At 43.7% G+C, this 26,742-nt stretch overlaps 1 protein-coding gene across 1 annotated transcript; it reads left to right on the forward strand.

Moving 5' to 3' along the window:
* The first annotated feature begins 1,468 nt into the window (after positions 1 to 1,468).
* On the forward strand, positions 1,469 to 12,132 carry atp6ap1lb (ATPase H+ transporting accessory protein 1 like b). Its single transcript, XM_041944893.1, has 7 exons — positions 1,469 to 1,602; positions 8,886 to 8,923; positions 9,524 to 9,606; positions 10,805 to 11,043; positions 11,162 to 11,212; positions 11,301 to 11,544; positions 11,896 to 12,132. Exons 1-7 carry the CDS (start codon positions 1,469 to 1,471, stop codon positions 12,130 to 12,132), a joined length of 1,026 nt encoding a protein of 341 aa, XP_041800827.1.
* Positions 12,133 to 26,742: the final 14,610 nt, after the last annotated feature.

A 26,742-nucleotide genomic window follows, 5' to 3' on the forward strand; every position in this document is an offset into this window, starting at 1 on the left:
ACTGAAGCTGTAAGAAGTACCTCACATTTATACTAGTTACATTCCACCACTGATTATTACAAAGGCGCATTGATGAGACGCCTAACATTGTTCAGATAAAGTCCAGACTGCATTCATTTCCACATAGAGGACATAGTTAGTGTTGAATTACTTTGCAACACATATGTCCAAAATACTAATAACATGGGTTTTATTATTGACTCAGTATAACTACGATCACTTAAAATAATCCTTGGAACAATCAGGTAATGGCTATGCAGTGTATGTGTGTGTGTGTCACAGTCATCCAGTGTGTCACACAATCTCAGTTTCTGTGTAAGAGCTGTTAAATCAGGTATCATCTATGATATCTTCATGACATAATGAGAAAGGCCAAACTACTTTGGATCAAATTTGGCTCTGAGGAGGAAACGTAACGTCTGATTTATGGCAGGAAAGTGACAGCAGGAATCGAACATTTTGCTCCTCCAGTGTGAATCATCGCCACGCATCAATGTGAACATCCATGATAGTAGGTCACAACACTGGGTTATATAACCACTCTTAATGTTCTGCTCTGAAAACCATCACATCGCCGGATATGGAGAAAGAATAAAAGAAATGAGAGGATGTATCAAGATCCCGGGGCGTCACGCGCGCGGGGGCCTAAATAACGAGCAGGCAGCGGGATCAGCCGTCAGGGTCGTCAGGGTTGGACCCTCGGTCCCGTCTCGTCCCGCGGATGCTCAGCTGTTCCTGTCATCCATATTTGCAGCCTCAGTGGACAATTTCCTCAGCCGCAGGCCCTCTCAGCGCTCACAACAACACATAGATCAAGTGAATTAATTCTGCTATTGTGGCAGCGCGCTGGAGATCTAGGTCATGCAGTCATGGCGCTGTTTTCTTTTTTTCTTCTTCTATGTGGCCACCTAAAGTCATGTCAACATCCTCCTATCCTCCTCCACAACCTGACCTTGACATTCCCAGGTGATTTTCCACAGAGGTGTGTGTGTGTGTGTGCGCGTGTCTGCCTCCCCCTGTGACAGAGCGTGTGTAGGCGTCTGTGCCGACGCGTCTGCGGATACGCGCGGGAGAATGCGCGTGTCTACATGTGCGAGGCTGTTCCGTCTGTAGGTAGCATAGGTGCGATGAGACGCGCTGTGGAAAAGAATGAGCCGCTGTCTATACTTAGGGCTCGCCTGCGGCTGTGTGTGCAGGGGAGAGAGGGGAGAGCGCGCAGGAGTGGATGTGGGAGGGTGATCGGAGTGAGGAAGGCAGAGGGAGGATGACAGAGATGGGAGTAGGGTGGGAGGGAGGGGAGGGTGCAGCGGGAGGAGGGGGGGGGGGGCTGTGACGCACGCTGATCGGCTCTGCTCGCTGCTGATTGGCCGCGGCCGCTGCCAGTCGGAGGAGCTGGGAGTCAGGCACTGCTAGGAGAGCAGATTATGAAGCGGAGCTCGACCAGCGGCAGTCTCCTTTCATTGTCTCAATGGCTGCACACGCATTCCTCCTCTGCTCCCTCGCCTTGCTGTCTGCTCTCAGCCGGCCCGGGCTCTCCTTCACTGAGGAAGAGCTGCTGCCGGGACTCACCTATGACGAAGTGCCTGAAATCCTGGACAGAAGGTAAATCCATCCTGTATATGGCTGTGAACAGAGGAGGGTGTAGGGGAGGGGAAGGGGGTAGTGGTGGTGGGGGGGAGGGGTGCGGGGAGATGCATGCAGGGATGCTGATGTTCTCTTGGGGTCTTTCTTTCTCTCCCTCGCCACCCTTCCCTTCTCCCCATCTCACCTTGGGTGCATCACAAATGCAGGCAGCAGTGGTGTGTCAGAGTGGCCTGAGCTGCGAGGCTTTGTTTGTCTCAGTCTTGGGGACTGCATCAGACACCGCTCATCGATCACAGATGGGGCTGTTGTCTCTGTACAGTAGTGTTGGTCTGGCAGAAGGGAGCGAAATAAGGCTGGAGCAGTGGGCCTGCAGGAGAGGTACAGAGAGAGAGGAGAGGAGAGAGGAGAGACGAGGGAAGGTAAACAAGGATGGGACAGGGAGGAGAGGATGCATCAGGGATGGTCTGCTGGGGTCTGTTTACTGATGCAGTCATTGAGAGAGAGAGGGAAAGAGAGAGAGTGGAGAAGGGAATTCTAGCCAGCCATGTCTGCATAATGCACATGCAGTCCTGCAGGTCAAATCTAGATAAAATATTCAAGGCTCAAACCTGGGGGCCACTCACAGCAGCATCACAGGGACGGGACTGAGCCGGCAGCGGGGGCCTTTGCTCGCACCGGTCCCTGCCTGCATACAGACACGTCAGGGCAGTAATGCTGTGCCACAGCCGTGTAAGGATCTTGAAACTATGCCACACATTGTGGCTCACACCAACCCTCTATAGCGCAAATGCTTCACAGCCATAACATGCTGCGGTTTCTGACACAGTGCTCTGTAATCACTGCTCAGATGATTTGCTTTGTTATTGCACTTCCAGGTCGGTGATGCACGTTGGAGAATGAAAGATTATTACTGTCATGCTTTCATTTATTGGACAAGCAGTCTTATCTGTACACATGTTTGCAAGTGTAGGGCACAGATAACTTGGATTTAGAATTCAATATACAGAGTCTCATGGGATTGCTCTCATTCCAGCTCAATCTGCTGCTTGTGAAACCCTCACAGATCCCTATCTTAACTTTTCACTGCAGTCACTCCGACGGAGGATGGCGACATTAATTTCTCCAGGGGTTTTGAGCCTATTCCCTGGATCAAACTTTGCACGTAACTCTGCAACGTAGCAGTCGCGGTCCCCAGTCACGGCTCCGTTCTCGGCTCTGACACACTCCAAGATGCTGTTATATAAGAGCAGACTTTCATGCCTTTCATTTCAGAGGCCTTGTAGGGTGCATAACATTGCAGAAGCAAAGGTACAGTGAGTGAGACGCCTCTACTGATGATAGACACAGGGATGCTGGAAGATAATGAAGAGAAAATGTTCAGTGGTAAATGTTCAGTGTGATTTTCTGTAGTAAATGACGTGTGGTACTATGCCAAATACAGAACTGTAGGAGTGATAGCCAAGAGCTTTACAAAACCATTTGAAATACTGGCCAGAAAGAACATACTTGACGGTTATTATATTTTTCTGCCTCGGCCACCCCATTCACCATCATCCAAATACTTTCTAGGAAATGTGTTAAAAGTACATTTTAGAAATAGTACTAACTTTTACCCGCTTAAAACAAAATAACTGCAATTCAAAAGGTCATAAATAATTTGACAAATTCACTGTTTCCACATATTTATGTAACTCCAATAATCTTTATGGTTGTAATATTTCTAAAGCAATCCAAGCACACAGGGACAAACGTATTTCCGCTGAAAATGAATATGATCCAAATATGGGTACAGATTAGGGGTCCAAAGACGAGTTGTAATTTTGGAAATGACCTCTTCGCTCATCCGAGTCCATCGGCAGCACAGGGGAAGATAGACAATGAGAGGAAAAGTACTGTGAGAAGAGATTTTGCAGCTGTTTATAGTTGATTGCAAATGATAAAAAATACTCACGCTGCTGTAAGCTTTTTCATTGCAAAACACGTCTCTTGCCAACAGAGAGTGAGTGAGGTGCAACATTTAAAAAGCACAATTTGATATACAAAGGAATCAATTTTTATACATACACATCACATGCTTTATTTACAATAAAAACTTCAGTCAATTACCAGTAAAGACCAGTGTTTAATTGACATGGCCAATTGAATATGACCCAATTTGAGTAGCACTTGTAGGATTTTGTAAACTACAGGTAACAAGATGCTTTAAAGCCACAAACTTTTGTTGATCATAGTTACATAGTAAAGTTTTTGTTGTATTTTATTTGCACTTTTAAAAGGCCATCAGTGAATAGTAGACAAACTGTTAAAAATTGACAAGTTGACCCAAATACAGACACAGATTAGAGGTCGAAGTGTTGGATTTCCAGTGGAAGACTGATCAGTGGGCCTCTTTCAAAGACAGATTAAAGGGTTAAAAAAAACATCACATATAATTTAACTTCCTGTGCATGCTGTTTAGCTAGACAGAAACCAAACAGAGTGAGAAAAGATCAAGCCAAAGGCGAATAATCATGACTGTGTGTACAATTCCCCGTTTGAATGCAGTCATGATGTCCGGGCGGACACACCGGCACTGAGGCGTAGCAAGATCTGGGAAACTCTGGCACTTGACCCGAGGTCAAATTTGAAGCTGCAATCAAAGCTACGCTGAAATAGAAGCAGGGCTCGGAGAGGCATCTTGGTAAACTCCTAAAGCTTAATCTGCACTAATAAATCTATTCATAGGCCAGCACCTGTACAGTGTGGGATTAAGACATGTTTGCCTGCAGTGCCATGGACACAATAATTCGCCCAACCACTGTACACTTTTAAATGAAGAAAATTAGCACATATACCCCTAAAACAATACTGTCTCAGACATTAACATCACTTTCCATAAGTAGTTCACCCTGTACATTGTGAAATACTATCATAGCTGGGTTTGAAATTTCATGTAGGCATAATATAAGGAAATATGAGTCCAAGAACACATCACTATTGTCTGATACACTATTGATATACACAATGACAGTGGTTCTGGGCTGAGAAACCAACATCTATTGGCTAAAGGTCCACGTTCAGGTGCTGCCTTTTGTCTTCTTGCAATGTTCTTAATGAAAATTATAGTTCACAGTGAGCTAAATGAACCACATAGAAAATAGTTAACTACTGTACTCAGCAAAGCTAACAACTAGCTATTACTCACCAACACTGCATTCCTATAGTAGGATGCAGAGGGGCTTGGATGGGCCGATCCCGGTTCACAGAGAGTCCGAGTGCAGTGGCTCAGCACTCCGCGGCTGCAGAGGCGAGGAGGATTTGTTTACAAGTTTGGGGAGCAGGCACCACACCTTCTCTCTGCTCAGCAGCACACAGCAGAGGCGCAGATGAGGCACGATAATCGTCTATCCATCTCCGGGCTTGAATACGGACGTCCCACGAATATACTCAGTGAAAACGTATTGATCGGGATGCCATCAGCAGCACAGATGATTCACATTGTTGTTAATATTTATGAGCCAGACACTTACTTATCCAAAAGTAATTGTGATCACAGCACACTAGCAATCACCATAATATATTCAGGCTCAACGTGCACTTATATTTTGGACATGCGTTAAGTGAAGGTGCATGTTTGTACTCTTGCATGTGCACATTTTTGAGGATATGTGCAGAGGGAGCGAGGTGAGCCAAGGAGTGGCTCTGGCATGGCTTTGATTATATAAAGGGCCTGTTCAGCACCCAGGCACCGTGTGACAGGCTGAGCCAATGACGGGGCCGCAGCAGTCCCGGGTTGCTGACCTCGCGAAACTGGCACAGGAACAAACGACTGGGCTTTAGTTAGCACTCACACACTCATGCTCGCACAGACTCCTCTGGCTCCTTTCAGCCAGCTGAGGCCAGGGTAGGTGCAGAGGAAGGAGTGCTTATTCGCTTGTGTTTGGGATGGACAGGGGTGAGGGGTGCGGGGGAGGCTGCATATGCAGCTTGTTTGCAATGACACAAACAGTTGTTAGTCAGCGGCTGTTGCTGTGCGCTGTTTACATGAATTCATAAATCTATAAATCAGATATGAAATGAGGATGTCTCGGGGGATTTTTAACCTTTATGTTGTTATAAGACTTTAAGGTTTCAAGCATCAGCACAGGTGATAAGTGAGCAGTGTCCGAGCATCTGCCATGCTGCTGAGGTTTCAGTCACAACTGCCAGCTGCCAAAGGCATAGTGCTTTTGGCAGCTCTTTCATATACAGACATGCCTACCCAGCATTCACCTGGGCAAATGTAAATATTTGGATTTACCATATAAGTTGAAACCGTAGATGCAGACATTATGTGCGAGCAAGTTCATAGGAATGTCTGCACATACAGTACGTGCCAGAATGTGCTCTCACACACACACACACGCGCGCACACACACACAAATGCGAGGGGGTCTCTAATTTAGCCAGTGCTGACGTTGGAGCTGGCGCCCGCACGAACACGAAGAAGAGCTCGTATACAGGAAGTGACAGCACAGTAGCTCCCTGCTGATCACTTACTCACATTCTACAGGCATCATCATGCAGCCATCATTATCTGTTCAGCCGGACTGAAGCTTTATTCAGCTTCCTCTGATCTATTGAGAAAACCCACCTGATAACTCTCCAGCTGCGTGACAGGTGACCTGACACAAAGTCATAATCGATGCTGCACAATGAAAGAGTGGCCTGCATCTCATTCCACGAGAGCTTGTCTTACTGCAGAATGTGATCCCGTCTATGACACCATCTGTTTTCTCATACGCGCTTTGTTTTATTCTCTCAATTGAGAACATGAAGTACCATTATGGGAGAAAATATAACAATCATTGATTTAAAAAACATACTCTCAGTACAACCGTAGGATTATCACGAGAATAATACAGATATACTTTCATAAGTTAAATGAATATAGGTCCAAGAAACAAGTCTAATAATGACAGAAAGTGGATGTTTATGTTTGACTATATTTCACGAGAGGATACCAACCACACAAATTCAACTAAATAAATTTAAACTGCTCCATACAGCCAGTAGAATTTAAATTATCACAGTCAAAGTTCAAATTCACTGGATGGGTGTACAGTAAGTCACGATTTAAGAGGTCAGTTCACATAGTATAAATTAGCACCTGAACTGTCCAGAATGCCGTCGGCTCTGACATCAGGCCTTAATCTCTTCATCTTGTTCAAGGCCTGTGTCTCTCCACATTTGGGCTCCAGTGGACCAGGTCTGTGCTTACCACTAATCCTAATCCATCTGGCGCTAAACTACACAATATTGCCCAGGTGGAAACTGCACCAGACGGGTAGATAACTGCTCCACGCTGTTGGTACTGATATGTCTGGCACCTTGGCCTGAAAGTCTGCTCACCTGTTTTTGACCTTTGTTGCACAGCTCACCCGGCACCAAAAAGGAAAATCTTTAAAAATGTCAGAATGGACAAGAGGGACGCATAATTTCCTCAATCTGAAAAAAGGAAAGATGTAGTCAGCTGTGTCTGAGATATTGCGCATGAGATCCATGGATGAGATGGATGAGTGAGCCGACAACACAGCCCTTGAGCCAGTCAGTGAAAATGTCATAGTGACGTGAAAAGATCCATCATTTCCTTGAATCGGGCCAAAATCCAGCTGAGATTTTGTGCATGAAAGGCAAAGGAAAGAAACAAATGTCCTACAATACATAGCTCCGTACTCACACTATGGAGAGCAGAGAAAAACTGCATCTTAATGAGAATGCAGGTTTTTTTTTTGCCACCACCTACAATAAGGGGAACCCGACAAGGCTGATAATGTTGCAAATTGAGATTACGTGTCAGTTTTCCCTTCACAAATCACAAGAGTAACTCTGAGTAAGAAGTAATGTAGTATAAATATAGATTTTTGGTCAGTTTTAAGCAGTTGAATCGTTGCTCTTCATAGATCACTTAACTGTCTGGGGTAGTTCCACTAGTGACTGGTTCACCGTCTGAGACAAACAAACATTCCTTGCCGTTTTTGACCGGCTTCGGTTTGTTTAAATTTAGTATAAATATTCAGGTGTTCCTCAGTCTGTCTTGTGTATCGTCTAAAAGGGCTTTTCCTGCAAGATCACAGCATTACTATTCAACTAAAGATAACAGAGCCGATATCACAGATCAACGTCTTCACAGACATTGCTTTTGTTGTGCTGCGATTCATAATATGATCTGAAATACTCGTAACTGAAGCTGGTGAACAAACGGCCTGGTGATGTCACACAAAAGACAGGCGCCAGTCGTCATGCTCACTCCCACAGGTTTTAGGGTTTACCTTTTACAAGCCCATTATAACTGACTATTGTGTGGAGATTAGCAAGCACCAGAAGATCACAGCGGACAAGCAAGGACAGGCCACACAGTCAGAGCGTTGGATGGGCCATAACAACAAGCAAAACTGGCCATGTCAGCTCCGCTCAGTAAGCCCATTGCTGCCGTATTACGTCTTTGATTAGACAGTTAAAAGGATCAGGCTAAGCTTCAAGAAGTCCAGGGCTATGCAGGGTTGAGTGAGACCGAGAGCACGGCAGCTAGGGCAAACACGTGAAGGAAAAGGAAGTGGTTTGTCCTCTGTCCCTTGTGCCATATGTAGGTCAGTCCTACATCAAAGATCGGCCATTTAGTAAAAGCAACACACCACACAAACAGTGAGCTCCTGCAACAGAGACACTCAGCAAACCTTCTTACTTTGTAATAAAATTGTTTGGGCGAAGTATTCTGAGTTTATACTGCATGCCCTGCAGCTGTGCACTGTCCAGTCTTTATGGATCATATATGTCATACAGTGTGCAATTTAACAAGTCTGTAAATGTTTGTCAATATACCTACACTACATTTATATAGGATCATGTTGCTGCTCTGTATATATTTTGTAAATGGCATGCCATACAAAAATAAAGTAATTTAAGTCTGTTAGTACTTAAAAGCATAAAGCTTTGTACACTGCACCTTAACAAACTTTTTGGTTTACACTAGTTAAGTAGCACGTAAGTATAGTAATATGTTCAAATGTGTATGAAAGGGGGCACCATTTTTGACAAAATATACAAACACTGTCTATATAAAATACTTATGAGTTTATCAAATTCATTGTACAACACGTAATGTTCTTATATAGGTGAGGTAATAGGTGAGCTGTTTGTCCCTGTGTTTGCTGCAGCTGCATCAGTAGACAATGAACTTTCCTGTGCAAGGAACAATGCTAAATAAGCACATATTATGGAGTATTATCAAAGCAACAAGAAAAACTTTAATATCCTTATTGTATCTTCTGTCTTTTCCCCAGCAAAGAAAACCCCAAACAAGCAACAAGAGTCACATCAAGTAAGTAACAAACTGGTGCGACACAAGGCCTGATTCAATCAGACCTGCCGTGGTAATTTTGATGCTGATGTGTTGGATAGATAGTCCTGACAAAAGCACTTCATTCTTAATGCTGGAGACATCTTTGCTACTTTGTAATACTAACAGATTTTGAAGTGTGGCGTGTGTGTGTGTGTGTGTGTTATCCATGCACCTCAGATGTGAGGCTATATTTAGACCCTTTGATGAAAAAAGGCAGAAGAAATGATGCAGACATTCCTTTAAATTTCATGATCCCAAATCATATGTTGCTGGAACAAGATGAACAGTATTTGTAAACATGGAACAATGCGACCGTAACTGTGAAATAGACTGCTGATGAGTCACTGCGATGACGCAAAACAACTGGAAATAGATAGGAGCCTGAGCACTGAGGTGTACGCAGGATCTGGTTGTGCTTGTGTGTGTGTGTGTGTGTGTGTGCGTGCGTGTCTGTGCCGTGTGTCTAATCGGCTAAACTTTTATGACTATGTTGCGATCTGCAATGCAGCATTGCAATCAGCTTAATATGTATACTGATATAATCTTTCATGGTGCAGTAATGTGTGTACGTGTTTCCAGGTCAAGATGGTGGGTACGGCTTAGAGAGCGAAGAGGTTATTTTGACGCCTGAAGATGAAAACCCACTCAGGAGAATACTGCAGGTACACGCTCTCTATTCCTCCCTCGCTATCTCCACCATCTATCTCACCCTCTACCTTTTGCCGTACACACACTCATGCACGCACACACCGGGCTGCACGCAAACAAAACAGAGCATAGTCACTCAGACACACTGCGTGACCTTGGATGTGGGAATATTATTGGTCTCACATTCACCAGAGGTAAAATATCCTTGCCACCCACACACATGAGACCAGTCTGAGAGAAGATTCAGTGAAACTATATGCTTGATGCATCAAAGCACACGTACATCTGCTTCCTATAGATTAACAGATGCCTTGCAGTAGCCGTTCCAAGCTACTGTATTGAGTGTTGCGGCTTTTAAATGTTATGAGAACTGTCTTCTCAGTCACACTATATTTTACTTTAAACAAACAAAAACTTATAATAACCGCTTCTTAACCACTGTGACTGCCACTTTGCATGTGTTGTAAAACAGTGCTGGATTAGCCCAAATGCCCTCCAATGAGATGTGGCCTTTGAGCGAAGAGATTAAACAGCTAGAGGGGGCAGTTTCTATCTGCATGGTGCAGAAATACACTCGAACAGCTACCATGCTATTATATGCAAATTCAGAAAGCTCCTGTTTTCTGAGTAGAAGCCAAACGCTGCTTATCCCTCGTTTGAGATTCAGTGGTGGTTTAGGGCACAGAATTTCACAGTAGTGACATTTTACGGTCAGAATGACCGTAAAAAGAAAGTTTTAAAAAAGGTGATTTTTTTTTTTTAATTTGCATTTTGAAAACGTATATCCCAGCATGCATAAGAAGGAGGTACAGTTGGCTGTGCATCAAAGCAAGCTCACTTTGGATCATTTGTGTAGAATAAATCAAGAGTTGCATGGTGGTGGTATACATAGATCGCACTGATCTGACTGAATATGTTGGAGAATGGGATAACTTGATTGTGTGGTCTCTAATTCTGTGACACTGTTCAGTGGCTGGATCCTAAAAAGTCTGCATTTCTAGACCTTTCGGACACACACCTTTAGTGGGCCACATCTTATTATGTATCTTGTCCCTGAAATGGGGCACAGCTGATGTCTCTGAACAAACATGAGATCGCCCTCTAGAGGACAGTCTATGAATGCAAAACTGCTGCTGCCCACACTTTGGTTGCCAGTCTCCTGCAGCTTCTTTATGTTTCCTGTGCTTAATGCCCTTCTTCATATGTTGACAGCCTTTTAACTGGCATCAGCCTGGGATGTCTCACAGTAAGAGGAAGCTGCTCCAGTCTCTGATGGGGCCTTATGGTCCACTAAGCGTGTCTTACAATGGGAAGACCTGCATTCTGTTCAAGGCAAAGCGTCTGGCTATCCGCTACAGGAACCACACCTTTATTGACCTGACTGAGAGGGTCTTCAACCCCAACTCACCTGTAGACACTAAAGGCTCAATCTGCACCAAGGAAAAAGCAACGTAAGTTAACCCCGTGGACAGACAACATCAGAAGCAAAAGAAAAGTTTAAGTTTTGAGTCAGTTGAGAATTTCTCTATTATCAAATGTTTTAATAGTCATGGTTTTCTTTTGCCACAGGCTTTCATTAAGGTTTGGTGATGTGGAGGACTTGCGAGGTCTAGTAATCAGGTACAATGCACTTGTTTACTTCAAAAGCTGCAGATGTGCAAATGTGCGGACTGCGCGTGTAACTAACTGTCATTGTCTCTTGGACCAGGCTTCAGATGTCAAACACTTTTTATGAGGCAGCTGGTCAGAACTGGTTCACGCTTGACAGTGTTCACATCCACTACAACTGGACCCAGGAGGCTACGTTCAACGCCAGCGAGGTCTACGCTCCTGCCACCTCATCCTACCATTGCCAGCACGTCAGCAGCCTGCACAAATATGACACCCTGCTAGTGCCCAGCTCCCACACTGACACATCCGCTAACTGGCACATCACTTTCACTGACTTCCAGGTACACGATCGCACAAAGGGGGCGCAGCCTCCGTTGTGTAACTCTTCTAGTAACGTCTGCACATTCACTGTTATATCATAGCCTTTCCCCACTGTTTCCTGCGTGTGTGCATGTCCGTATGTTTGCCAGCCATTTCCTTTTGTGTTCCGCCTGTTTGGCTGTCAGTCAGTCAGTCTGTCTGTTTACAGTCTGTTTGGCAGTCTGTCAATCTGTCTGTGCACTGTCTGTTTAGCCATCTGCTAGGCTGTCTCAACCTGTCCATCTGCCCAGTGTCTCTGTGCCTGGTAAGCCAGTTGTCCTCTTTAGTTTAGCCTAATCTCATCGTTCCGCCTTCTCTCTGCGTTCTTCCAGATCCAGGCCTTCAACGTGCAGTCAGACAAGTTTGCGTCGGCCAGTGACTGTGCCACGTTCCTGACGCCAGCCATCCTTATGGGCTTGGTGACATCTTTGATCCTGCTCCTCGTCTTAGCCTATGCGCTGCACATGGTGGTACACCTCAAGCACATCGACCGCTATGAGGAGCACAAAGCCACCGTCTACTTTCCCCGCAGTCCAGAGGCTGAGTTGCCAGACAAGAACAGCCTGTGAGGGAAAAGGAAGAGCTGGAGGACGACGGGGGGAGAGAGGGGGAGAGAAGGCTGAGAAGCAAAGCTGAGGGGAGTGCAAGTGAATACAAGAGTGAAAAAGTATCCTCCACAGAATATTTGTTCAACAAAATGACAACTTTGCCTGTTCATATGAAAACCTTTTAAGTCTTAACTACTTTAAGTAAATACAGACCGTGATTGGATACTTTTTCTTCTTTCCTCATTGACCTGCATCTTGGCATCCATATTTCGAATAAGGCCTTTGGATGTTCAAGCTTCTCTCTGAGAGATGGTTCATGATCCTAATCTCAAAGGTCAAGGACGGACCCAGGGCCCTGAAGGGCATCAGCATATATCGGCCTTTACCCCAGTCAGCCATTAAAACCACAAAAGGCTAGCACCTGTAGCTAATACAGCTAACATCAGACGCTCCTGATTATGCGTATGTATTACATGGCTCACAAGTGTCATATTACAAGCTTCCATCACACACATTGTCCTTCGAGCTTTCATTACAGTGTACTTTGTCTAATACTGCTGCAAGAAATATATACTTCAAACAGTCGGTTTTATAGCTGAAATAGCCGTATTAGCTGCATGCCATAAAAGGCTGGTCTATCGGGGCTAGCACAGTGTTTCCTGGTGAAAAGGATTACAGAGAGTCTTGCATGAGTTGCAGCTTAAAATAAAATAGTATGGCACAAAGTAGAAGGAGCTTGAAAAGCTTTTGAGTGTAAGCGAAGGGAAATATTGGGAACCACTGGTCTAGCATCTGGCTGGAGTGAATGGACCAGCACAACTGGCCCTTCAGAGCCTCTGGCGTCTCTCACCCCGCCCCCCTGAACAAGACTGCTGCTTGGGACTTAACTGTGAAACGGCCTTTTACAGACCAGCCAGACAAAGGGGGGTTCTACAAACTAGCACAACACTGGTTAGTTGCGAGAGCACTAACAACAAACTATCAAAGACTATACAAGGAACTATGCTGCACAAGACTGCCCGCCTGAGGGCATGGCAGGAATGCGGGTCTCGCGATGACTTGACTCTCTGAGAGTCAAGCGTTTGGACAAGGAAGGCCATGGGTCCTCCATCCACACCACTGGGTTTGACTGCCAAAGTGAAGCTACAAAGGAGTTGCCATAAAATATGGTGAGAGACAGAGTGAGACAATGTGAAAATGAAAGCTAACCGTTACAGCTATGTACAAAGCAAAAACACATACATGTACAGAAGTGTCACTCTGCGGAGGTCTTTTTTTTTATATACAATGTAATCATGAAATACTATTAGGTACAGGATGACTATGCTAATCCTCATAACCAAAAGGATATTCAAAGCTGTAGATACATTAAGATCTCTATACGATCATAGCTGTTTACTATCTTCAAAATATTGCACAACTAATAAACATAGGTACAAGTAAGACATTGTGCTATGAGGATTGGTGAAAGTATCAATACATATGATTTTTTCTACAAAGTATTAACATATTACACTGTCTGTCTATTTGTTTTAAGCTGGGCCAGACAATGTAAGGTCCAGTCTCATCTAACTGTAAATTACAGGTCAAATTCCTACCATAGAAGGACGATACTATGGAATGCCGTCCACCCACTGGGACTTTTAGATGCCATTATTATGCCAGAAGCCACACTAGCAGCAGTAACAGCATCAGTACGTCATTACTACTGATAAAAACACTCAGCATGACAGTAAATAGATATCTTAACATTCGATATGGCAGTTCTGTCAATCTGTAGCAGTGTGAAATGTGTTCTTTGGTCATAAATGTATCCTACAAACTATGAAACGAGTGGAGGCGGTTTGTCTAAGGACCGACTGATGTAGATTGAACAATAAATGATATTCAGAGGAAAAGGTCTTCTGTGTTTATATGTTAAACGGCTGTGTTGTTCTGCATGCAGGAGCACACTTATCACACATTTTGCTGAGCTTTTCTTTTTGGCAAATACAATCAAACTGATACCAAACCTGTTTTAATTGCTTAATGTATTTCCTAAAATTTTGATCATGTTGTTAATTGTTGCTTTACCCACAGCTTTCCTAACCAGCCTCCAGGTCTTGTGCCAGCTCTGTCTCCCCTCCTGAGTGCCATCTGCTCTCTCCTCTCACCTCTCTGACCTAAAACGCCAGTACCCCTGACTAGAACAGTTTACTCACCGGCACCTGTCCAATCAAACACTTTCATGCATGCCCCATGGGCAATCAAAGCCATATGATAAATTGCAATCTCAAACCAGAGCCATGACTTCATCTCTCTTGTCTGGCTCATAAGGTACTGCATCTGGGAAGACACCATTTCAACTATACATCTTTTTATTTGCAGGGTGGATTTTATTTTGCTGTAGCTGCCATGCTCAAAAGAAATTATTCACCTTACTCCAATACAATGTCATACAACACAGACCTTAATCTGAGCTGACAATAACTATCTTGATTATTTAGAATCGGTAGGTATGGAAGGTTTTCATGGCATCGCATAAAAACACTGAGCAGCTGCAATGTTAATCATCAAATATGACTTCCAGCTGCAAATTTAGACTATTTTTTGTCAACATTGTAAACAGTAGTTGGACTGGATTAAAGTAAAAATACAGCTGTGTCATTTACAACCCAGCAGAACTCACAGAAGTCCTAACTGGATTTTAAATGCCCTTGTTTTCTCAACCAGACATCCTCGTCTACGACAGTGACACCTGGTGGCTATAGGTGGTCACGACAACAGATAGTGAACCGTGACACCTGTAAACAGTGTTGGTAGTGACGTGTTTGAGTAAAGTGATTACTTTTGAGCGGAATTAAAAATCGAAATTCAGGATTACATTACGGTTACTAATTCCACCTATTTCGGTATCTCTGGAGGTCAGCTTGTTTGGACTGATGGTCGACATCAGTTATCCCGGAAATGGGCCGGAAGTGAGCGGAGGCGGGCGGCAATGACGAGGAACAGCTATAGCGGCGTATCGTACAGGTAACCTAGAGTTGTCATAGCTGAATACCAAGCAAATAGTATGAGTTTCCCCGTTTTTTTTTTAAGAAAGGTGAATGGTTTGTGAACCCTGCAGGTCCTCTGTTGAAACAACCCTGCCGTGTTTGCTTGCTAACATTAGCCCATTTCGTTTGTCCGCCCAAATCACAAACGAGTAACCTCAGCAGTGCCTGCCCATATACCAGAAAACCACAAAGGGATCTTATCAAGACTCAAAATCTCTAAATTTCTCATTTCTAAGGACCCTATAGAATCAAACAGGCCAGAAAAGTTGGTGAAAGTTTATTAGAAATCGATTAGGTCAAGTTACATTTTAATTAGTAGGCTAGCGAACAATTAGCGTTCACAACAGCGTCTGTAATGTAGGCTGTGGTGTGTTCAAGTGTTCAGTGGTGTTTCTTCTATGCATTGAATAGTAAGCGACATAAGGGTTTGGTGTTTGGCAAATTTTATGTAAATCTGGCCACTGTTTTATAGATTGTGTACACAGTCGCCTGAGTAAAGCTGAAGGGATGGTCAGGGGTCACCAACAATATCATGATTGATCCTGGAAAGACCTGGGATATTATTGCAAATCTAATGTCAGTTTGGTCAGTACACTAGCTGTTGAGATATGTTGTTGTGGACCAAAGTACTGAACAGAAAGACAGACAGAGATAACAAAATTTCCTTAGGCCCATTGAATGATAAGGGAAACAATGACACCATGCAGAATAGACAAGTTTTAACTACAGGAAATATGTGAACCAACGTTTTGAGTAAAACATTCCTATTGTCGTGCACTGTTAGAGTAATCTTGTTTTAATTGTACATTTAACTTCATAGAAAGCAAACATAGTCATTGTCTGGGTGTTTTATGATGTGCAGAGATATTCCTTGCTGTTAAGGTTACACATATGAACTGACATGTGAAGTTGCTCACATACAGTGACTTCAATGAATGCATGCAGCATGTCATTTTGTAATACATCCACTAGAGGGCAGAAAAAGCTATGCATTCAGTAATGTGCACATCAGGGAACACATGGAATTTGTACTACAAGATACTTGCATAATGCACATTGCTCACAGGTGGTCAGATGTCCTGATATTATCCTTACAGAGACCAGATAAAGTGGGCTTTAGTGTTTTCTAATGTTTTTTTATGTGATGTAATCTGCTAAAAATATAAATAAATTACAACACATTTCATAAAGCTGTTGTTTTTGTCAGTTTCCTGATGAATAATTTATGGGCCTGTAATATAGATATAGCCCTTAAGTACAGAAGCCATACAATAAGACATAAACCTGCTGTGCATTCTTCACAAGTTGGTGTAGAAAGTTCATCTGCCCTTTGAAAGACTGGTCCTTAATTTTGTGACCACATAGATTTGAGCAAAATTCTTAGACATAATTATATAAATGGCTGAATTTACAGTATATAGCGCTTTTATCAGAAACACTCTCTAGGTTTTTGCCCCTCATGCACTTATTCATGCACACACTCACACACCAGTGGCAGCAAACTATTATGCAGACTGCTGGCCTGATGTTTACAGGAGGAGGTGGGAATCAAACTGCCAACCTTGTGAGTGGTGGAAGAACCACTCTAACTCTTGAGCCATAGCCAAATTTGGATTAATGATGAAAAATGAACACTTTGTTTATTTCTCAACCAGTCATGATGAAATATGTAGGTCTGTTTTGCTCCAAATTTACCTCTAATAGTTATGTTTGAGTATGCCTCACATCAGTACTTAGAAAGTGTAACTTCATACGACATGCTCTAGATGTCAGTGTTTGCTTGTGTCACAGCTCCTGCTGGCATTCTCTGGATACTTTGTTACTAAAATAAATTAATTACACTACATTCAGATTGGACCTACTGTGACCAAGTATGAAAGCCAAAAATAAAGACAGTTCAAATGTTTGTTTGATGAAGAGAGTACCATTGCCAGCACCAGTAACTTTTAACATGACTATAACTTGATATCAAAACATGACACCACCAAAGCTTCATATTAAACTGAACAAATAATGTACAAAAACTTTCAAGCAGGAAGAGAGAAGATTAATCAACAGCTTTGAAGCACAGCGGCAAAGATTCTTTGTGCTGACAGTGAAGCTGGAGCCTTTATTTTGACCAAACTTCTCCTCAGTGATCCGTAGTCCTTCTCTGAGACATGGACGGAAGAGTCATGTTTAGTGTTTGTTGTTAATCTCTCCCTGTGCAGAACTCCAGTGCGAGGATCCTCAGAGTGTTCCAAGCTGGGGATTCGGACTTTGTGGCCGCAGCCTGTGCAGAGACAGATAGGCCTGCCTGTTTTATATGTAAAGCTGCCAGCCCGAAAGCACAGGCCCGCAGGGTACCCCGCACAACTCCTTTGTTGCAGCCAAACTGTGACGGGGTCCCACTGTCTAAGCTGCTTTGCATTCTGGGAGCACAAGAGATGGGAGGCACACTATGGATGGTAGGTGGGGAAAATTGGACCTTTTTAGAAATCAGTGTTCACACGCCTTTTACGTAGCTGGCCCGGTCCTGGAAGGCAGCATCCTGTTTAAAGTAACTCTGGCAGGAGACAAACCAACTTTCTTCCTCTTCCTCTTTTACTCTTCAACCTTCTCTTCCGTTTGTCTTTTTATACTCCTTGTTTGGTGTGTCCACTGTGGTAAATAGTTAGAGATAACATTGCTCAGCCCTTCTGTGGCTTGGATTATTCTGCGCTGTCAATCACTGATTTGGCCCAATGGGGCTCTTTGATGTGCGTTAGGACTTGGTGAGTTGACTGTTAATTGAACATCACAGTCAAGCCAATCACAGCCTCCGACTTCCTCATCCTCTATCAGCACAGCCGCTTTGAATGGCCTCATTTTAGCCTCTTGGGCATGTTATCATTGCAAATGAGCTGGTTATCAACAAGACAGCCTCGGCTAAACAAATAAACAGTCAAAGGGTGGTTCAGACGAGTTTCCCTACAGCATGTGCTGCTCCACAGTAGCGCAGTCATTTTATTTAAAGATGTGCTCTGTTGTTTTGTGAATATGTGTATTTTGTTTTGGTTTTTGTGTACAGATAAATATTTGCTGTTGCAAAAGGTTGAAAATTGAATGCTCAGACAATTGTTCCAAGTGTTTGGGCTGCATTTCAGAATCTGACATAACGGTGATAAACTGTATAGGCCTGATCACTCAAAGTATACAGTGTTTTGTCCCTTGATTTGCAGCTCTGTAGCACAGCCTTGCCAAACCAACACACAGAAAGGAGATGGCAAGAAAGAGGTATGCTATCTGGTTCTGCTCAGTCCCGCTGTAATTTCCTGTAACATGGGGCAGGGCTCTGGTTCTCTAGGCAAACAGTTCGCCTTTGAAGAATGATTTGAAAATATACATTTTAATAAGGTGCACTGAGGCACGGCCAACGAGACACAAGAAAAAGATAAAAAGGAGATTGCATATCTGAAATAAGCTGATGATGGGAGGGCGGGGGGGGAATAAAGGAGAGACAGAGAATAATGGGGGTAAGGAGAGGAGTTGTAACAGCAAGGTGTTTTTTTCTTTAATTGAAGTGTCTGGGAAATGTAAAATGTAATGGCATGCTTTGGGCAAATCAATTGTGAACATGTTGTGAATGTAGAGTGCTTTTGCGCCATTTTTAATCTGCTCCACAAAATAATGCAAATATCACAGGCGTCTTCGTCGGCTGCCTGTTATTCCTCCACATAATGAAGCCACCTCTCCCATCAAGTCTTTTCTTTCAGGCAATCAGACAGCTGCTGAGTCATTTCACACTGGTTGTTTGAAGATAGAAAAGAAAATTGACAAGTTTACTCCTTAATACAAAAGTCAGACTGTCCACACAATTTGTACATTGGATTTTTTGGACGTGGCTCATCCCGCCGTCACCCCTCTCTGTCTTTCTCTCATTTCTGTCTCATCTCTTATTTCTGTCTCTCTTCTCTCTCTTTCCAACTCCTCTATTTTTAGGTAGAGTGCCTTCAATTATGCATGTTGTCATAGTGCTTTTAGCATTACTGTCGTTTAAGAAGATGTGCGTGTATGCGTGTATCTCTCTCCCTCTCTCTCTATCTCTCTCTATCTCTCTCTGTTTGTTTACTCAGCTTGCTTTGCATCTGAACACAACCCCAGAGTCAGGACACCGTGTAAAGTGTAAGCTATGAAATGCTTTGGCCCTCAGGAGAGTGGAAGTGCAGACATGACGGTTTAGAAAAAGGGAGAATGCATACATGTGTCCAAAGTGTGTATACATACAAAGTGACACACTAACATCCTCCTGGCCTGATATAGTGCTCTCTTAAGTGTTTGGAGTATCTGTCTCCTGTTGTTACAAAAGTTAGAAAGTTAGTCATAAAAGTTACTGACTGTGCATCAAATTCTTGAGAACGTGGCCGTCGTTGAGCCCTAATTGCAGAAGAATAATGAGATGAATAATCATGCAACACGCAGCGCACAGAATACTTCTGCGTGGTTATCATTGTGCACCGTGATGCAGCCTGGCTCTTGGATTTCCTCACAGAGTGTAGCCATGCTGAGTTGACACCGGGGTGACACCAATTTCCAGCACGGCAAACTCAAAACACCAGATTATGTGGCCAGACAAATCTTTCTCTGCCTCTGTCATACTGTGCTCCAGTTGCTTTCAATTTACTGGCCTGTCTTTCCTTAGCGCCTTCTTGTTTCTCTCATTTAAGCTTTAGCCTTTTAAAAGCAGATGGCTTCCACCTGTCTCTTCTTGTCTCTCTCTCGCCGTCTTCCTTTCACCTGTTCTCCAGCTCTGTCATTTTTTAAATCTCCCTGCACGTCCTTGTTTTCCCCTTTCCTTGTTAAACTCTACCCACCCTCTTTCTCTTCTGCTTCTTTCATCTCTTCTCCGACCATCTTTGTCCCTCCTCACCCAGGCGCTTCATTGTTTTGATATATGACCTAATTACTTCGCTAATTGAGGTTCTTGTAGCTGCCACACAGTTTGGTGGAGGGGAACTATTGTATATCTTGGGGCCTTTACAATATACGTGAAGGTCATGGTCAGTGCGATTGTTTGCAGAACATCTGAATACTGTCTAAACACATAAGCAACTTCAGTTGTGTATCACAGAAATGGCACACAGATTAGCCCCTGTTTTAATTAAATAGCATGCCGGCATTTCTTGGTTTCTTGACGTTCTTTGTCAGCTACTGTGTGGTGGGTCACCCAGACCACAGCTCCCTTGGCCATTATAGGACTTGCAGTCCTCCATCGGCTCATTTCTCTTTCATAAATGGCTCAATGTTCTGATTCTTATCTCTGAGCAAAGGAAATGACTGGTGTATAATTGCTTTTAAACACAATTATGTTCACTAACATGCATCCCATTCTGTAGATTTTTTTTCAATGGCAAATTAATCTTTGGTGTCCTTTCAAGAGAGCCTGGAGCACTCATTTCACTCTCGTCTCCTCCTGCTGCTTTTCACAGGGTATGTCTTGCCCTCTTCATTTCCCACCTCTTTTGCTGAACAAGCTGTTTCTTCCTTTCACTATTGACTGCTTGTCAGAAGACACCAGATGCAGGACTGTGCAGGTCTGCGTCTCCTCCCGATCTGCCTGCTGTGCGGGAGCTTTTCTTAACTTTTACTTCATTTCTGGTTAATTTGATCTTGGAGGCATTTGTCCAATATGTAATCAAAGAATAACATGCAAGAAAAATATAGACACTGGAATTGTCTTGTTAAAGGTGTGACATTTAGTTTTTTTTGTTGTTGAATGAATGACATCCTGTGTTCAGTAACATAAATTCAGTATTTTCATCTTTTAAATAGAGTAAATGTTTGAGATGTCCCTTAAAGAAGACCTCAGAGACCGAGCTATTGTGTTATCAGGGACTTTCAGGTGTTCAGATATTATACTGCCTTTTTGAGTAAGTGCTCATTACACAGCTTGAAGAAACCGTGCTGAATATTAGTGTGTCGTGAAAAGGCTTCCAGTGTCAGCCATTTGTTTCCTATGCGGGACGTGATTTGAACGAATACGTGCTCAGTAAAGTTCATTAAAGTGCAAACATAACCCAAAAAAAAACATAATTAATTTAAATGTCTAAATTATTTAAAAAAGTGAATACAGGACTTCCTAGTTTAAAATCTGCTCCTGGAGGTTTTGGGGCCCTAAGCAGCTGCTAACTGTATTCTGCTTATGCCTTAGGCCGGCTATGCAGATATTCTCAGGTGAAAGTTTTTGAGAAAATGGGAACATTAGCCATGATTGATAGTCTCCTGCACCATTTATCCAAGTAGGAATTGCTGAACTTTTATCACTCAGGAACTACTTTTCATCTTACAAACTAAAAAGTACATTATATGCATTTATGTAGCATCTCTTTCATTCTGGATTAAGTTATTAAACATGCCTTGAGTAGATATTAGATGTTATATAATATATAATGAGCATAATGTGACTGAAAGGTACCCCGTGGGGAAAACCTTTCTCAGTTTTTCTAAATGTGCTAAAATGGCATCTAAACATCCACGGCAATTTTCTGACGAAGAGATGCCAGTGTGGAAAATTACGCTACCTTTCACCAGCACCGGAGGAATCTCCGAGTCAATCTCCGAGCATAAGCTTTTTAATCATCTATTCAACCTGCTGTTCTGTATTCTGACAGCCGCTACTGAAGATGATTTCTCCCAAAAGCCTTCATTCACTTTCCATCTGCTTTAACATTCCTTTTCAAAGAACTTACTTGTACAAGCGCAGTCAGCCTGTGCCAACATTAGAGATCAAATGTTTAATTCAAGGACACAGTTCCCAGCGACGGAGGAAAGCCCGCTAACCATTTGTTTTTACCTGTCCTGATTTTACAGGTGACACACCACGCATCAGCTCACCTCTCTCGCCCAGGCTACCACCACCCCCCGCTGTTCATCGTGGCGAAGCTTGGTGCGGTTTGTCCTTGTTTTCCGGGCCCATGAATCTTGCATGCGGTGGATATTTTGATCCATGACAGTGCATATTCCACAGGCAGCTGTGTTCCATCTCATCAAATACGGTCGTCTGTTTCTCTGCTAGTGCTGATGGAGGGAAGACTTTGGCATCTCATTATTAATTGAATTAAGGGAGGTATTTCTGGAGCAAGGTGAGTTCTGAGCCTGGTAACAAAGAATTATTTATAATGTGCTTTGAAATTCCCAGGCACTAATGGGACTGAGCCCATCACTGTCCGTATGGATAAGAACATCGATGCTCACACACAGACATAATCTCCCGCCTCCTGCCGTCTAGTGTAAATACAAACCAGCCTGGACATTGATGTGTTGTATTATCAGGGTACTAGTCAGGCCTTTCTCATGCATACCTGGGTGTAAGATTGTTGCCAGTAGTAGTCCAGTAAAATAAAAAAACAAACCCTGCTTATTTGGGGAACATGATAACGAAAAATCATACGTGAAGCTCATCTGCATATTTGCTTAAATCGTGCCAAGGCGCCTGCGCCTTCTCCACTGATCCTTCATTCTGTAGTGGTATGCAGAATTGACCTTGGTGCTAATGAGCTGCTAGAGATACAGGAGAGCTGCTTGCCTATGAGGTCAAACTCAGGACAACAGAAACAGGAACGTGGCCACAATGATGGAGCTCTCACGCTCTTCATAGTCTCATGTTGACTTTTGAGACATTTTTGTCTTTCAGTAATGTCAAAAGCATCTCATTAGTCAAGTCTATGTAAACACAGCAAACGATCAGCAGCACAGAACATACAAAAGCTTCTTAGTGCAACCGTAGACAGTTGTCTCAATGTAACGTGAGATGTTTAAAATGACCCTCAAACACATATAATCCACTGCTGTGCACATGTTATACACCTCCTGTAGCGCGCGGTCTATTAATATGACCTCAAAGAATGACACGGATAATTTTGTCGGAACTGAGATCTGACAAGTTTGACTTCCTCAGACATGAGATGGTGATTGTTAGGAGAAATATATGGTCAGTGCCAAAAAGTAATGTAAAGTAAATGCTCTTTAGATAAATCTTATGTCTTTTATTCAGCATTATTAATTATCCATACCAGGAACCCGGTTTGTTCTACAACATAATCAGTAGGGAAACAGTTAGGGTTGACCCACTGGTAAAGCGTCAGGACCTGACCTACAAACTTACGTAGTATCGGGCAGGATGTACAGAACAGGTGGTGAGAACCTGCATGCAAACAAAGCCCACTCAAACATGATGCACTCAGGCTACAGAAGGAAAACAGAATGCTTCTGATACCAGAATTTTTTCTCCTGCCTACAGATTCCTGCATTCATATGCAGATACCTGTTATTGGGATTAATTTTGATTTAACTAAGTGTTAGAGAGAGAGACAATACTGCCCTTTACGATCTACGTTCCGCTTCATTAAGGTATATTGAAATACATGCGATACGATAATGATGTACGTCATATTTAAGAATCAGGTTTTGCATTGGAGGGGCTTAGGAGGGATTGAAAGGCGTCACCAGTGGATGGAAAGGAAGGGCACCATCAAAGATGCCAAAACGTTTTTTTTCTTCTTCGTTGAAATGTCAGGTCCAGCCCACTTATCGCCAGCTTAGGTACGCTCTGCTCTCAAAGTCAGGTGTGATTACACCATTCAGAACTGAGGAAATGGAGGGTTAGAGGAGAAACGAGGAGCTGTGGGCGTGTGAAGATGGGAGTACTGGGTCATTAGTCTTTGATGTTTTTTTTTTTCCCCTCTGGTGTGACCCATGACTAATTCTCCTCCACACTGTTCACATAAAGTGTGTATGTGCAGCACTTTATTATATATGAATATATTATTAAATCTTATCAATGCATTATTTTGTTTGTGTCCTCTAATAATCCCAGGTCTTGCTCACCACATTGATAACCTCATCCCCACGGCGACTGCATGCCCATATCCATTGGTTTCAAGGTTGACTATACTGTGTAAAAGAATCCCCTGCTAATCCAGACTTTAGCCTCCTCCCTCGACGCCTCATCCATCCAGAAAATCTCCCGGGACATGTCTCTTGCTCACGTGCATGAATCTATCACTAGGAATTATGTGGAAAAGTGGTCGGCTGCTCTCCAAACTAGCTGCGTCTTTTGGGACACAGCTACAAGCTATTATAACAATGGGTTGGAAATCATGAGCGACTAATGGATGGTGTATGGGGTCCCGTGGGACATGAGTGGTACTACATAGTGTTGTCTCAGAGGGGCCTATCAGAAGAAACAAGCTTTGGGAGCAGATAAGAGACAAGGACTTTATGTTCAATAACTTTATAATCATGGCGCTTTGTTTACTTTGGAGGCACTTCAGCATGTACAAGTGTTTGCTCAACTTAAGTGAGCTGTTGATATAAAGGCTTATTTTCGGAAAATGCAGCACGATTAGTAAGGATGAGAGCAGTGCGGACGCCTGAAAGAGATCTGGGGGGGACAACAGCAGAAGGACCAGGATGGGATGAAAATAACAAATAACAAAGGAGCACATAAATAACTTTTCCTTGTCCAATCCGTCCTGTAGTCCTCCTAATGAAGACTTCTTTGAACTGAACTGCAGAGATATTCTTTCTTTATTTCATACTTTATGTTGGTTTTTACTTGGCCGTTCACTTCACTTACTGCTATTATTTAGGCCACATGGTACTGTCAAGTGAAATGGTCCTGTTTTGCTCGCTGATGTTCCTATGCACAATAACTCTTCTCTCTCTAGAGCTCTCAGGGGAGACTTTGGCCTTGTGGATAAAAACTCCCGCTCAGTAAAAGAAAAATCAGTCCAACTACCACAGTTGATATTTTTGTAGGTTTCCAGGAATATGGAAACTTGTCCTAAATGCTGTTTGTCGTCTCTTTACCTCAGAGGAGATGATAGCGAATGGTCGTCGACCTGGCAGCCCTGCCACCGGGCAACACCAGAGACAGTGTGAACATGCTGAGACGGGAACAGACGGAAGCGGTGATGCTCAGAATCGAGAAGGTAAACACCATGAAGGAAGACGTTCATTTAAGCTCAAAGTTTCTCTCTTCTTACTAAAGCATCCAGACGTGTCGCTTTTAAAACAACGTATGACTATTTAAGATCAGGTGTCCTATCCAGATATTCAAAATAATGGCTTGGTACAAGGTTTCCCTCGACCATCATGCCATAAAAGTCATTAAGCAAATGTTTCACAGGTAAACTGGTGGCACTGGCCACTGTGGGGACGTCACTGGGAAAAGCTCTCTTTCCTGTGTGCATTTTAATGTCCCATGTGCAGTATGATCATATGCTACCTAAGGTTTGATACACACGGTCCAAAAATAATACAGTTTTTTCATGTTATTTTTCCAAACATATGCACAGTTTTCTTTTAAATTAGAAAAGTCTGTAATCCCACCAAATGTGATGTTGACATCTGGCACAGAGACTCTGTAGACTCTGTGGTTGTTTGGTGGCTTTGACAAACCAAGAGTGGCTGTTTTGCATTGATGTTTGACCCACATATGTCAAAGGTGAGTCCTGGAGTGTAAAAGAGGAAGGGCTGTAATCAGCGGGGCACCGCTCCTGCAGTGGCAGAGATAGGCTGTTCAGTCTGCGCTGATCCCCTACCTGCGCTTTGCCAGAATCCTTCCAGCTCTATGTGAAACGCGATCCATCGCATGGGGTCCGTCGCCTGGGGGCTCTCATCCTCTTTCACAACCCATATGCCCACACACTGCCAGCGCCACATAACTGCTGCAGAGTGCATTCAATTGACGTGCTTTTATGCAGCATAAATGACTTATCATCTGGCCCTTCCCTTCTTCAACCGGGAGGATGGACACCTCCAGTTTTCCCTGTGTCTTTTTACGCACACACACTTTTTTCTCCTCTCCCTCTCTGTCTTTTGTCAGCACTTTGGCAGTAACTCCTGCTTCACTGAACTGGGCATACAGTGCATGACTTGATCTGACATGAAAGCTAAGGGCTAGCTATTATAGCCCTGTATTACAGCCCACGAGTGGAGGAGAGAAAGAGGCAGAAAGGGGGAGGCAGAAGTATGGCGTAATTCAACAACAACAATAACAGCATCCTCAGTAGCCTATCCTCACATCCTGAGAGTAAGGAGGAGAGAAAGTGAGAGAGAGAAGGGGGTTGAGGGGTGGGGGGGAGTGAGAGAGGAGGCTAGTCGCATCACTCAAGAGGAGTAGGCGTGCTCTCTAGTGCGCTGCATCGTTTGATGATCTCCCCGGTTTCCCCCCCACGAACCTCCACTCTCTGCTCTCTGCCGGCGAGGTCGGTCAAACAAAGAGGCTGAGCGGACTTTCCCTGCCGGAGGAGTCGAGCTCGACTTTCCGCCGAGCAGCAGCGCCGTGTGCACCGCGCCGGTCAGCGGGGCCACACCGCGCCACTTTGGATAACTCACACAGCTGAGGATCCTGCCGTTCGCCAAGGCGCGTCGCTCATCCGCGTCCCGCACCAAGAACAGCTGAGCACATTGCCATGAACGATCCAGTCAGTCAGCATAGGTGACTTTTGATTTCCTCCATCTTTCTCCCATTGTTCTTTTCATATTTTGGATTCTCTGGAGGGGGAAAATCCACGGCGATAGCATAAAGCCCGAAACTCGCACCGTGCGCGTCGGGAGGGTGTTTTTGCCCAAG

This window comes from Chelmon rostratus, chromosome 10 (assembly GCF_017976325.1).
Source record: "Chelmon rostratus isolate fCheRos1 chromosome 10, fCheRos1.pri, whole genome shotgun sequence".
Lineage (NCBI taxonomy): Eukaryota > Metazoa > Chordata > Actinopteri > Chaetodontiformes > Chaetodontidae > Chelmon > Chelmon rostratus.